The sequence below is a fragment of the Pseudopodoces humilis genome, chromosome 28, assembly GCF_049639895.1.
Source record: "Pseudopodoces humilis isolate 2021_Gansu_Grassland_sample_001 chromosome 28, ASM4963989v1, whole genome shotgun sequence".
In the NCBI taxonomy this organism is placed as follows: domain Eukaryota; kingdom Metazoa; phylum Chordata; class Aves; order Passeriformes; family Paridae; genus Pseudopodoces; species Pseudopodoces humilis.
The window spans coordinates 2,721,028-2,735,708 of NC_142227.1; the positions used below are offsets into that span (position 1 = coordinate 2,721,028).

Consider the following 14,681-nt stretch of genomic DNA (forward strand, 5'->3'; position numbering starts at 1 on the left):
TCAGAGCAGGGTGGCTGACATCTCTGCTCTACACAAACAGACAACTCCTGCCCTTCAGTGCCACAGCCGTGGCCCCTGACACCCGAACTGAAATGTAGGGACAGGTCCTTACACATTTTCCAGAAAGAACAGCAGGTTAGTTTAGTAAACAGATAAAGCTCTTTTCCATGGATACACAGGGAAACTGAGATCACAATGGTTGCATGACGAAAGGTCACTGTCTGAACGTGGAAAGCAGGTCCTGACTTGGTGATGTGACACCGTCGAGCTGAGCTCACTCTCCACCAGAAATTGCAGATTCTGTAAAGTTACAGATTCTGACACAGTTGATGCCACATTGCAGAATGCTTTTCTGCCCTTCCAGAAACCTTGCAGGAAAGCCTGGACAAAGAGAGCAGCAGCTCAGGCTCATCTTTCCTGCCTTCTATGCGCTTTCAGAAAATATAATCAGGAGAGGTTTACAGGGCCATGCTCTGAGTTCCTGACCTGGGCGAGGATTCTGCAAGACATTCAAATTCCGTCTGTCTAGAAAGGCTGAAAGATGATCCCGTGTTTCAGAGTCCAGACCCCCAGGCAGCACTGCTCCTCACTGGCTGGTGTGAAATTTCCTAATTGTTTAACGTGCAATCCTGACTATTTTTGTCCTTGAAATAGGCTCTGCATCAGCATAATTAAAAATGTCAAACAGGCTTGAGAACCTCTCCAAGTTGCTAAAAATGAATGTGAATTTCCTCCCTGCAGCCTGACTCCGTCTCTCCCTTGCTCTGGCCTCAGCTTTTCCGAGTGCCTGGTTCCAGCCCCTCAGCATAGTTTGCATTCCACTGCCAAGAATGAACATTTATTTATACAAACAACCCTCCTTCCAAGCACATCTCCAGCTATCCCAGGGCAGGGAAGTAAACACCATTTCTTGTCTGTCCATAGCTCCAGCTCTGCATTTCCTTCTTGCTTTAGTCAGGGGCTTGTTTGCAGGGAGACCCAAGTACCATTCTGTTGCTTCCCTGTGCAATGGCCTGGGAAGCTCCTTCACTTCCTTACAATGATTTCATTTTGTGACCCTCTTGAGGATAATGCCACTTTCCTGATCAGCCTCTCCAGGGGGCTTGCTGGCTTAGCAACGATTTTCAGAGCTGGAACCTGTGGGGCTGTGCAGGATTTGGAGAGTACTCAGCCCCCCGGATCTGCTTATCTCCCAGCACACCATAACCTGGCGTTCCCAGTCCATTACTGAAGCGTGGTGCTGTACTGGTTCTCCCAGCAGTGAGGGTGGCACTGTAGTGGAGCTCAGAGGGAACTGGAACAGCAGCTCCCAGAGCAGCAGTGCCGCAGGGCCGAGGGGAGGCAGGTGCAGCTCATGCATTATTGCTGCAGGTCTCCATCGCTCACCTGCCAGGCTCTGTGATTGTTCCTGAAACCTTAGCTCTGCCCCTCTGTCCACAGGTGTCTCCTGTTGCATCTGCCATTCGAATGGATATGGCACAGATGCCAGATGATTCCAGACAGGAGAATGTCACAGTCTGAGCACGAGTCATTTAAATGAAAAAGGGTCCTGACAGAGAGACGTGCACCTGCAGAGCATTTAGGGATGCTCCCTCGGGTGTGGAGCCTGCCTGCTGCTTGCTCCCTGCTCTGAACACAGGATTTTACAGATAGAAATTGCAGCAACATTTGAAGAGGTGTCTACAGTATAAAGGGAGATGTGTGTGCATCCCCAGGGCACACAGATCACACAGGTGTGTACAGCCCAGTACTGCCCATGTGCTCTTCCATGTTTGTGTCTGCAGCTCCTAATCCGTCCTGTGGTTCCCCTGGAGCTGAGGGAGACACAAGAGACTCCAAAGGCAGAAGGAGCAGGAGGACAGGAGAAATTGCCCAAATCCTGCTCTCCCCCTTCCCAAATCCTTTATTTGGGTGCCACACATGGCAGCTCAGGAGCCTCAGCTTCTTTCCACACTGAGTCAAGAACAAAGATGTCCAAACACAGCCAGCTCAGTGAGGATGGGGACAGCCATGCTCTGTGCCCGCCGTGAGCCCCATTGTCATCCCGGCCAAGAACGACATCATTTCCCCAGAGCTGCAGCTCTATTAAACACAAAGCTCCAAATTATTTCCTACTTGGATCAAAGATGTGTTTGTTCCAGTGGCACTTAAGTTTAAAAGGCAGTGCTGGGGATGAATGAAACCTTCCCAGAGGCAGCTGCTGAGGCTCAATTGGTTTGTCAGTGCTGTAGTTATGCTGTGGGCATCTCGTGGTTGCTGGCCCGTATGTTCCTGAAGGATGTTGTGCAGTGGAACAGCTTAGGGAAGCCTTGATCTGTGGCTAAGGGGCTTTTGCTTCCATGATGTGAAGGTTTGCTCATGCTTCAGATGGTGAAAGTGTTCAGAAATCTCACATTCTGATTGCAGACTCAAAGCCAAAACAGTCTGAATTAAATTGGGTGGAAGATACACAATGGCCTGTATGTGCAGAACCATGGAGCTGGAGGTTTGATTATAGTCTGGGGTCTGGATAAGGAACCTGCTCCCTAAATACCATCTCCTGGTCTGGATTGTATTGCAGATGCTCCCTGTGACAGACAGGAGGTGAAGGAAGCCCTCTGGAGTATGAAATTAAGCATTAAAAGAACATGAAGGCAGGAACATGCAGCATGTGAAGTCAGGGAGAACTGAGAACACTGGCAATGCCAAAGGAACAAAAGAAACTCAATATCCTTCAGAAGTTTTAATATTTAATTGGTGAGCTGTCTGATACCAGGGCAGTGAGTGTGGCAGGCAATGACAGGAACCTGTGCAAGGGGAATCTCATGGGGCCCCAGCATCCCCAAAACACAGACACAGGGCTCCTTGTGTGCAGAACCAGCAGTTATGTGTGCAGCTCCCTGCTCTGCACCACAGCACTGAACTCCTGGTTTTGGGTAAAACCAGCACCACCACAGCCCAAAATAGTCCTGCTGCCTAGCAGCAGGTCTGGAAGCTGGAGATCACAAACCAGCATCACTCCTGGCTCCTTCCTGTGCAGGTACTGCCTGCACCTTCAGCCAGAGGAGCATTTCCATGAGCTCACTCACTCTCCCAAATTCCCTCCAGAGGGGCAGTTCAGCTGCATTTTCTTACTTGAAGGTCAGGGCTCAAAAAATACATGACAATACTTTATTTATTGAGAAAATACTTTGTTCCATACTGCAGGATGACAAGTTCCTACTGCAGCAGTTGGGAGTCAGTTCTCAGAATCCTTCCCTGAGGGACACTTTCTGCTGAGAGCTCTAGATCCAAACCACCCATTGGCTCTGGTTTCTCTGGATCTTTTGAGTGGAGTTGTCTGGTTTCTCCTCACACTCTGGGTGTTACGGCTGCAGTTCTCCCAGATCCAAGGCCAAGTGTGTATTTCTTGTCCAAAGGATCGTCCAACTGTGGGGTTTTCATCCCTAAGGCTCTCAGCTCTGCTCTCAAGGAGTGGGGGACAGCAATGGAGAGCCAGTCTCCAGATCCTGCTGGTCCTGGCTGCTCCAGGTGGCCACTCAGAGCCCAACAAAGCCAAGGGCTCTCAGCTCTCAGGGCAGAGAGCTTTGTTCATGGCTTCCACCCCACCCCAGGGACTGGTGGGTTGCTTTGAGTTCACTTTCCTAAGGAACACATCTCCCCTCTCTCCTAGGCTGCGCCCTGGATGAGATCCTGTCCTTGGGCAGCACTGTGTGCTGTGGGAGGCTGCCTGCCCGACCTTGGAGCAGGTAAGGGAGACAGTGGCACGTCAAAACAAGGCCAGAGTAGAAAACTGAGCAGGATCCAAGGCTCCAAAGGTGGGAATCTCACAGATGGCATCACCAGGGAGCATAAAGCAATGCATTTGCCTTTGGCAAAATCCTGGGGTGCTTCTCAGGGGGATGTTCTGTGAGGGATAAGAACTTGGGGCTCTTTGTGCTCCCCGTGCCAGAGATCCAGGAGGGACTGGAACAAGGCTTCCCACAGCCAGGGAGCTTCCCCTCCCCTGCAAGGTACTTTGTTACCAACAATGTGTTTTCCTGCCTCCAGGAGCCATTTCCCATCACATCCCAGCAAACCTCTGTAAACACCTGGGGTGCAGAAGTGAACGTGAGCATTTGCCTGATGCTGGTGAGGCTGAGTCCTGCACCCCCAGGCTGAGGCTGAGTCACCTCAATTTCAGGGGCTTTAGACAGGGGTAGGAAGGAGCTGAGGTGTCAGTCACTAAAGATGGTCTGTATTGCAAAAGAAGTAGGTTACCATGTCCTATTGTGAACAATTACATCTAATTACAAGTCACAGCTTCACCACAAATACTATTTAATAACAAATTGATGCCACACTCCAGCCATTGTGTGCTGGGAGAACACGTCAGCTCTGGCCTGTGGGCAGGTGGGACAACAGGGGAGGGGGTCTGGCTCAGCTCAGGGAGGGGCAGGTGCCAGGCCCCAAAACTGGGGTGAAACTGGCTGCTGGATTTTGTTCCCGGCAGTGGTGTGTGGGGTTGGGTTGGGTTGGATTGGTTGGGGTCAGTTTAGCAGATGGTTGACGAAACGTCTTACATCACACAATGATTTTAGTTAAACTTTAAAAAGCTGCTCAGAAATGTAAAAAACCGCAATAAACGCCTTAACAATTAAATGAAACAGGATTTGCGCTCTCCCCTCGCCAGCCCCAGTTGTTGGCTTTGGCTGTTTGGTACCGGTGGAGCAGCACTGACCGAGCCCGGCCCGGGGTCTCGCTTCTCTCGGCCCCGCCGCACCGGTGCGGCTCTGCCTGCGGTGCTGCGGCTCCCGGCGGGGCCCGGGACCGGCGCGGCCGGGCCGAGCACCGGGGGCCGAGCGCCCCCTGCCGGTACCGGAGCCGAGCTCCCCCTGCCGGTACCGGAGCCGAGCTCCCCCTGCCGCTACCGGAGCCGAGCTCTCCCTGCCGGTACCGGAGCCGAGCGCCCCCTGCCGGTACCGGAGCCGAGCTCCCCCTGCCGGTACCGGAGCCGAGCCCTCCCTGCCGCTACCGGAGCCGAGCGCCCCCTGCCGGTACCGGAGCCGAGCGCTCCCTGCCGGTACCGGAGCCGAGCTCTCCCTGCCGGTACCGGAGCCGAGCGCTCCCTGCCGGTACCGGAGCCGAGCTCCCCCTGCCGAGCACCGGAGCCGAGCTCCCCCTGCCGGTACCGGGCAGCTCCGGAACAAAAGGGTTCCCGTTCCACGTCGTTGCCGGTTGATTCGCGTGCCCGGCGCACTCAAACGCGGCAGAACCGGGAGGACCAAAGGTGCTCGTGCAGCAGGAGGTGCCGGAGCCGCCCGGTGCCCGGTGCTTGGCGACAAACCCCGAGAGCAGCGAGTGAAGCAGCGATGCTCCTGCACGGGTACAGGGTGAGGGGACAGATCGCTGTCACACGAGCAGCGGTGGGGGTCACGGTCAGTATCCACGGCTGTGCCGGTAACGTCTCTGTGTTTATCTGTCACAGCTTGCACACGGAATCGTGGGGCCAGCGCAGCCAGCTGTCCCCAGGTCACTGGCACAGGTGTGCCCCCAGACCCCACCTTGACACTGTGTCAGTGCTGCAGCATTTCCTGCCCAGGTCGCTGATTTCAGCTCTCCAACTTCCTCCTCCTGGGAAATACAACGTGAGCTCCTATTAATAGAAGTTCGTGGTTTCCAATGAATTTTTTCCTTCACTCAGGCTGGTTTGGTGGCTGATCCCTGTTTGGTGGCCCAGTGCTGTGCCAGCTGCCCGTGGCTTTTATTAGCACTTTTCAGAGGCCTTGGTTTAGTGCTCACAGTTTCATCCCAGGCCTGCGGCTCTGGAACGCAGCCCCTCTGAAGCAGAGATAATTGGAACTCGGGGGGGGGGGGGGAAAAGCGGTGTCCGAGTCTTTGAACAAAAAAGGTCTTGTTTCAGGAATGTGGTGCTGGAGGCCAGTGTTTGCCAGCAGGGTGTGTCTCCTGCTTGGAGCTGGTGCCTGCACTCAGATCCTGCCCTCCGCAGACACTCTGGGTGGGATTTTCTGGGAGCATCTCTCAAAATGGAGGCAGAGTGCCCCATGGCAAGTACAGGATGTATCCTGAGAATTGTATTTCTGCAAGCAGAGCAGGAGGGGCTGGTAGGAGGATGTGGGGAAGCAGGAAGAGAACTGAAGAGGTGCTCATAAGATTCTTGTACAGGGCAGATGAGGAGGGAGACAAACAACGCAGAGAACAGGAAAACCGATACGCTAGGAAATCATGGATCCACCCCCTGGGCTCCTGCTAAGGAGGATGGGACAAACTCCATGATTTCTGGCAGCCATGAGCTGCAGCTGCTCCACTCAGCTCCCATACTGCAGCCAGATGCGTTTGAGTGCATCCCCTCCTGCCCTGACACAGCCCCAGCAGTGCCCCCATGCTCTGGCAATGCCCCACACGTGTTTGGGGATGTCCCAGGTCCCCTCACCTCCAGGGAGGGTTTCCCAAGGGAGCAGGGAAGGGGGCAGGAGTCAAGTTTAAGCACTGCTGTTCTGTATCCTGTTGTTTTCCTACCAGGATTGTTGCAGTTTCCTGCACTGTCTTATCTGGAGCAGGGAAGCCAGCGCTCTCCAGTTCTCTGGCTCTGTGCATGTCCCAGGTTCTTATCTGCAAAACAGGCGTTGGAGCCTGTGAAAGGAACCAGCCAGGGCTGTCACAGGGCAATGGGACAAGGACAGAGGGGGCAAAGGGCTTTTAGTGCCTTGAAATTAGTGTCTTTATGTAGTGTTCCTGTTTGTACAAGGCTGTGTCTGTTTTATGGGTTCAGGCCTCCAGCACACCTGGGAGGGGGAGAGAGGAAGATCCCGGTGGTGACATTCTCTGGTGATTCTGTGTCTGACAGACCTTATAGGAGGATAAATCTCAGAAAGTGCTGAGTTTGCTTTTCCCCCCACCAAGGACTCAAAGGACACACATAAAGTCTTAAAACCAAAAAAGCATTCCCATGTTTCAGTCAGCCCAAAGTTCAGTCTCCCCTGAAGTGCTGGAGACTCCTGTGAGATTATCTGGCCATTTTCTGGAATACAGAGGTAGAATCAGCACCCACAGCACTGAGGCCTGGAAAGCTGTGCAGAGCAGGGCCTGAGAAAACCAAACTTTGTAGATTCAAAAAATAAAAAAAAAACCCACCCAACACTTTCTTTTTTTTTACCATGAGTGAGCCTGAATTCACCTAGCTGTAGGTTTTAGCTGTAGACTGAATTCCCCATGGGTTAAAAAAAATTAAAATACTTTACTGTACAGCTCTGGAATGTCCTGTTTTCCTGCAGAAAGGTGTGGGTCCTGTACACAGTGTCCAGTATCAGATGGGAGCCTCTCCTGGAAAGAGGATTAACCCACAACATCACTCCCAGCCACACAGACACTGAATCAGGCACAAGGCTCCAAAACAAACCTCACCCCAAACTCTAATCCCAGACCCTTCCCCACAGGGATCCCAGGGTTGCTGGAAGCAGTTAAACACTGTGGCAACAAGATGGATTTCTATTATTCAAAAGGAAGACAGACACGCCAGTTTAGCCTTTGGGGAAAGGACAGTGGTCATTTTTCTCACTCAGCTGTGACTGTGAATCCAGACTGATTCCACTTGCCATTCCTTTGAGGGAATCACAGCTGCTGGAAGTCTGAGGGCCACAGCAGCCTAAAGGGTTTGTAGCCGAGCACCAGAGCCTGTGCTGGGAATTAAATAGCAAGAGAAAAAAAGGCTTTTCTTTCCAAGAGATCAGGAAGAGGAAGACATGTGCCTGGAGATAAGGAAAGATAAAAGCATTCCATTTGCAGAGGCCTGTGATAGGGATCAAGATGTTCATCTGCCAAGTCAGTAATTTTGTGGCCGTATGACCATGCGGAGTTTCCGTTCCTGTTACCTTTTCCCACACTGACTGAAGGCACCAGATTGTTGGCATGGAAGTTCCTTTGAGTCCCTCTGAGTGGCTCAGCCCTTTCGGGGAATTGCACAGGCTGAACTCGAAGATAAAGCTCTCTTTTACTTCAGGAGGGAAAATGGTTCTTCTCCAAGTTTATGTTCAGCTTGTAGGGCTCAGCAGGAGCAGGCTGTGAGCTCCCTGGCCTGGGGAGGTGGGAACAGGTCAGACAGCTCTGGGGAGAAGCTTGGGTAGAGCTTGTTTTCTATGAGGGGTCAGGGCAGCCGAAATGGCCATTGGAGGTGACTCCCTGCCCTGTTTGCTGGGATTCATCAGGAGTGAGCTCACGGGAACAGTAGATCCCATACAAGGCCTTGATTAACATCAGGAGCTCAGATAGCATTTGCTGCTTCCAAAAAGGCTTTTATTGTCTGATTTTTTTGTTAAAGCAGCAGCAGATTTCAGTAAAAAAATTCAGTAAATCCCGCCTTTGCACATTCCACACGCTGGCACTCGCAACAGCCAAGCATTTGGGCTAAAATTATCTGTGCTATCATTAGGAAGGAACATATGGATTGATGGAGAAGAAGGGAGCTGTGCTGCTGTGCTCTAGGCTCACCCCAAAGGGAGCAGTTCCTGTGCCTCCCGGTCAGAGGTGTGACCTGTTCTCTTTGGACAGGAGAGCCAATGTGTTGGGCTGGTGCTGGATGGGCACCAAAGGCCACCCGGGGCATTGGGCACAGCACAGCCGTTCCTGCCCCTGTGCTGCTGGCTTCACCCTCAGCCTAACTCCCAGACTCCTGAGATAAATCCTTGTGGACAGGCACATATTCATGGATTACAGGGCAGCCCTTCTCTGTGTTCTCCCCAAGAGCTGTGTTCCTTGTAAGCCAGAACTGCTCAAAAGAACTGCTCAAAGAACCACTTTAGGCAAGGTTCCCATGTCCAGCATTTTCTTTTTAAAAAGCCTTGCCTCTTTTACCACCACTGATTGCAAAGCTTTTGATTAATCATGAACTGAGATGCAAGTGTGTGGTGCTAGCCATGGCCACACAGGCTCCTGGGCTGCCGTGGTGCTGAGGGCGTGTTACGTGTTCCCTGTGGCATAAAAACAGGGATGGTTTCCAGGCTGCTGCATGGAGCCTTCTGAACAGATGGGAGGGTTTCAGATTTAGTCTCTAATATAAATACGAGTTGCATGTGCAAGTCCTTCAGTTGGGAAACTGCCTGTCATGACTGTTTGCAAAGTCGGAAAATGTCAGGCTGAACCAGCCTCACTATTCCTTGTTCTCTCTCTGTAGTTCAGCACTTGGAGACACAGAGCTTGCCAACCCCAGAGTGCTGAAGGAATGGCTTGCAGAGTTCAGTTTGTAAAATTCTATTTTCAGTGTTTATATTTAGTTTCCGTTTCGTTGGTGTTGCAGAAGCTGATCCTGCAAATATTTACCCCAGTTAGGTTTTGTGTGTAGAGTTCTTGGGAGTGCAGTGGGAACTCAGCCCAGGGAGGGCACAGGCCTGCAGTGGGCTGAGCATGGAGAAATTCAGCTGCATTTTCTGGTCAGGGTTTTGTATACATACATATACACATATCCATGTATATAGCACACATATGTGATGATCATTTCAGGTTCTGAGAGAGAAAGGCCATTCAAAGAGTCACTTACTGATCCCCACCTGAGAGAAGGCTCAGTGAGACAGAAAGCAGCAGCATGGTGAGTGTTCTGTGATGGCATAAATGATAGCACAGACAAGAAAGAAAGAACAAATTAATTTTTAAAAGGAGTGCTGAGTTGATGTTGCTGGTCTACAATTATTGTACTGTTGGGGAGAGACAGAAACAGCCTCAGGACTGCTCTTGTCTGCACATGCTCTCTCACTCACGTTCTCTCCAACACCTTTACAGAGCAAGAACACCAGTGACAGAGGGCTCAGCAATGCCAGTTCCCTTCAAGCAGATCTCTCCAATCTTGTGATCTGGGCACACAGTCACGGGACCATCTGCAACCAGATCCCATTCCTGGAATTTATGAACATGGGTCACCTGAGCAATGACAGCACTGTGGTGTGGATGTGCAGAGTTGGACATGCCTATCACTGGCACTGTGGGAACTTACATGACCGAGGTGAAGAAGAGACTGAGGCTGTAGGAAGGAGAAAGAGGCTCCTGTCTTCTGAGTCTTTGGCTAGGGAATCCAAATTTGAGGAAAAGAGGTTCAAGCTGACCCCATCATCTTTTGAGATGGGTCAAGCAGATTCTGGGAGCACAGGGTTATGTGGTAGATCCCAAGAAATCAATGACAGGAAACCTGTACCATCAATATCTGCAGAAGAGAAGTACTTGCCAAAGTCTGATACTAGAGTTCAAACTGGCGAAGAGGATGAGAAGTCCAAAAGTGACAAAGACATACAGCTCATGTCTGATGAAGAGAAGCATGAGGCAGATGAAGACAACCAAGGAGACAGAATCAGCCAGGATAGTGTGTCAGAGCCATCTGTTGAGGACTTGGAGATGCTTCACTGCCAGACGAGGGCATTGCACCAGCCAGCAGCCTCCCAAAGAGCTGCCTGTGCCCCCACAGCAAGGTCTCCTGTCAGTGACTCGGAGGACCTGAGCACAAACATCCTGAAGCTGGGTCCTTTTACTGCTACAGGGCCCACAGCTGAAACTTCCAGATCAAAGAGCCTCCTGGGGTCAGAAACACCAAAGGTGTGTTTCAAATCCCTTCCCATCCTCAGCGCTAAGGCCAGGGCCCAGCTTGAATCACAGCCCTCTGTGATACTCTTTGAGTTCCAAGCCACTGCTGATGTTCAGCAACATCTCCAGCTGACCCCTCCCAAGTGTAGCACACCGAGAATGGGCTCCAGCAGGGATGGTGCTGAGAATGTGAGTGAGGACGGTGACACATCCAGGCAGACACCTTGTTCTTCAGCCTTCCAGAGTCCAGAGAGCCATCCACCTGCAGCCTCAAATGAAGGTAAGACAGCCTAGAGTTCTGTGCCTGCAGGGGTGTGGGGGTGTTCTATTAATCACTTTCCCAAAATATCCAAGGAGGGCGAGTTCACATCACTGCCAAGATCTGTACTGCAGCATCTAAGTAAATATCTTGGATTTGGGGCACTCCTGTTTCTGCTCAAGGGGACTGTAAAGCTCTCTGCCTAAAGGAATTGGTACTTCTGTAGGAAATGCCCTTCTCTGGGGTACCCAAAGATGTTCTTGGCTGTGCCCCAGCCCCAACATCCCGGTTTGAATACTTTGGTCTTCCAAAGTATTCCCTCACAGTATGTTGGCCATATTTGAGAGAGTCCCTGTGGGAAACTGGAGCCAGAGTGGGGAACTCAGGTCTCAAGAGGAAGAAACAAGAGGAAGTAACACAGAGAAATTGTGGCCAAAGCTCTGGCTGCACCAAAGCCAGTGGCAAAACCTCCCGGTGCTGGCAGTGGCAACAGAGAGTCAGTTCTGCATAGGAAATTGCTTTAGTCCCTTCAAGAATTAAGGTTTTCATATGTGCTGTCCTGCAGCACAGGGGCCTGGGTGTGTCCTTGCAAAGGGCAGAGGTTGCTGTGGCAGTATTTGGGGGTCTGCCTGGGGTATGCTTACAACACCAGTGCTGGTCCTGAAAAGGCTTAGGGGTTGTTGTTCCTTGTGGAGCTGTAACGACACAAACTGCCACAATTGGGGTTTGGGAGCAGTATTTTACTGTTTTCATAACTGATGTCACGTGTCATCTGAAGGTACTGGGAATTCTTCTGGGAATGTCTGTGTAGTAGCTGTTTCTGCCAAGGTAACTGGCTCATGGCTCAGAGGAGGCCTCAGCATTATTGATTCATGAGCTGTTCCTCTCTGCACCTGGAGCAGTCAGTACAAAACAGGCCAAAACCCCAAAACAGTGAGACAGCCATCAGCCTTTTAGGATGACAACTAAGCCTGTAAAAAAGAACCTGGTGCAAAAAGGGAAATCTCTAGGTGTTGGCTCATGAGCCCTTTTCCATCACCCTGTCCTCAGCCCTGGACGAGGCACAGGCGAGCAGATGGAGCTTTCCAGCAATCCAAAGAATTCATTTCTCATGCTACATCGAACTAGGTAGATGTGGTATTGCCATGGCAACTTGAGAGAGAGCCCAACCAGAATCCTGGCAATCCTTTAAACAAAATCATAGTACACTTTTCACTCACCTGTTTGTTCTCCCTCACCATCCACCCCAACTTTTGGTTCATGCTGTTATTTCACAGTGAGAGGGAAATTTCCCTGTAAGGCAGTGAGCAGGGCCAGCTGCCAAGGGAGAGGGAGCAGGAAGGAGCTTGACTTTCCCTGGAAAGCTGGGCACTGTTGGGTTGTGCTAGCTTGTGGAGAACACAAATATGACCCACAGTTGTAGGGGAAGGGATCTGGGAGAGTTCTGTCCTCTCTGAATGGCTTCCAGAAGGCAGGTAGACACTATCCTGTATCTCCTGGTGTTTTACTGATCTTTGTGGATTTTTGCTGTCCATAAAGTTCTGTCTTGTCTTTTAGATGTGCTGAAGAAGAAGGAGAAGAAAACCAATAGCATTGGAGACATAAAAGTGTTCAAAGAGTGGCTGAAGTTGCACCACCCCTCCGAGACACGCAAGATCCACACGCTGCCTCCTGCAGACCTTGACCACTACCTGGTCTCGTTCTTCAGCTCTGCCAAGAGACAGAATGGCATGGATTTTTCTTCCAATTCTTTGAGTTTCTTCCAGCAAAACATCAGCCGGTACCTCAAGGGCCACAACTACCCATACAACATATTGAGAGGGCCAGAGTTCAGGGCCTCTCAGGAAGCCTATAAATTAAATCATTGGTGTCTGTTCCTAAAGGAGGAAGGGTGGGGTGTTGTGGAGAACATGACAGATGATGATGTGGAAAACCTTTCTAAGAAGGGAATTCTAAGCAAGACACACCCTCAGGGCTTGCTACACCTCATGTTCACCAGCCTCATTAGGGGGTTTGGGGCCAGCACCCACTACCAGGCCCACCAGCTGTACTGGGGACAGGTGGTGCTGAGGAAGACCAAAGGAGAGCTGGAGTACTTGGAGTGGAAAGATGATCTGAGCCCCAAGGGAGACAAAGAGGAGCTATGCCCACGGCTCTTTGCCAAGCCTGAGGATCCAGAGAATTGCCCAGTTGCTAGTTACAAGGAGTATGCCAGGAAGAGGCCACCAGACATGCTGAAAGACAATCACCCTCTGTACCTGTTTCCCAAGTCACTGTGCTCCGTCTGGGATGAAGTGTGGTACAGCAGGAAGGCACTGACAAAACCCAAAATTTATAAGATCTTGAAAGTTATTACCCAGGAAGTCACAAAAACTGAAAGGAAGACCAGGAAACTGGTGTGTCCCTTTGGCTTTGCCCCTTCAAGCTCTCCAAAGCTGGTCTGAAGCAGAATCCTATTGCAATATTTGGTGTAGGTTGAGAACAAACATCCTTCTGCGGGGCTTCACCTTGGCACTGAAGTTACCTACAGATCTGCAGTGCCTTGGCTTTCAGAGAATCTCCTTTGTTGTTGTTTCTGTTACTGGAATTGATAATTCAGTGAGTTAAGGAGAATCTTCAGTTTCACATTTGCCAAAAAAGTTAATGTTCTACCGTGTGGTCAATGCTGTTAGAAACAGCCAGTGCTGATACAGAGAGGGCTCAGAGGTGGCAGAGCCTGGCCAGGAGCGTCAGCTGCACCCACATTTTGAGGATGACACCACACACAGCTCAGTCTGGGGCACAGACCTGTGGGGACGGATGAGCAACATGAGGAGAGTGATGATGCTGCCAATCCCAACCTCGCAGGAATGCTTCTGACAAGGTTCAGGTCATTTCCCTTAGGGAAAGATTCATAGATGGAAGAAGTTATGGCTGTTTAAAGAAGTTACTTAAAGTGTCTGACAATGTTGAAACGTTTTATAGTAAGTGGTTTCTCTGGAGTGCAAAACACAACTCCACAAAGGGAGGTGAGCTCAGCTCTGCTCAGCTGCTCCAGTGCTGTTTAGAACCTTTTCGGTTGCATTGTTGACAGAGCCAAATAAAAGAACCTTTCATTCAGCCCTGTCTGTCTGTGCCTGAACAGTAGGTGATCCTGGAACACTGGTGTGTTCCCTGTTGTGCTCAAACTCCCCTGCTCCCAGCCCAGTGGCAGAGTTTTGGGCCCTTTGAAGCCCTATGAACCATCCCCATGGTGTCAAATGAAGCCTTGGGAATCAAGCTCTTCACCAGAATTGGTCCCATTCAACCAATTGAACATCAAGAGGTAACTTAAGGACGTTTGAACAGACATAAAAACAAACTCTAAAGGTGCTGGAGGGCGCCTGCCAGCGCCCCTTGTGCTTTGGAGCACCGGTGGCATCACCATGACACCACGACAGAGCAGCTGTCCCGAGGGTCCTGCCGGTGCTGGGTGCCAGTCCCGGGTGACCCAGCCATGGTCACACCTCTGTTCCCCGCTTCCCTCAGCAGCCCCCAGACCCCCTCGGCTCGGGCTCTTTGCTCCCTGTCGCTGCTCGGTTCGGCCCATGCCCAAGGCCGGCAACGAGCGGCTGCTGACGGGGAGAACAGGTTACACCATCTGCCCTGTCACAGCACCTGGGCACCTCCCGGCTCCCCGAGCTCCACCGGGGAAACCCCCGCTCAGCGCTTGCAGTGGGGTCCGTACCGGGGTCCCGGCCGGTCCGTACCGGGGTCCCGGCGGGTCCGTACCGGGGTCCCGGCGGGTCCGTACCGGGGTCCCGGCGGGCGCTGCCCGGGCGCCCCCTAGCGGGGGCGGGCGGACGGGCACGGACCGCAGAGCGGTTGGGCTCGAACGGGACTTTAAAGCCCAGCCGGTGCC

At 51.6% G+C, this 14,681-nt stretch overlaps 1 protein-coding gene across 1 annotated transcript; it reads left to right on the top strand.

Annotated features, from left to right (window-relative positions):
* The first annotated feature begins 2,452 nt into the window (after nt 1-2,452).
* Nucleotides 2,453-13,809, top strand: LOC102114514 (uncharacterized). The gene is made up of 4 exons (XM_088067602.1): nt 2,453-2,459; nt 3,670-3,728; nt 9,751-10,822; nt 12,359-13,809. Exons 1-4 carry the CDS (start codon nt 2,453-2,455, stop codon nt 13,243-13,245), a joined length of 2,025 nt encoding a protein of 674 aa, XP_087923728.1. The 3' UTR covers nt 13,246-13,809.
* The last annotated feature ends 872 nt before the right edge of the window (nt 13,810-14,681 follow it).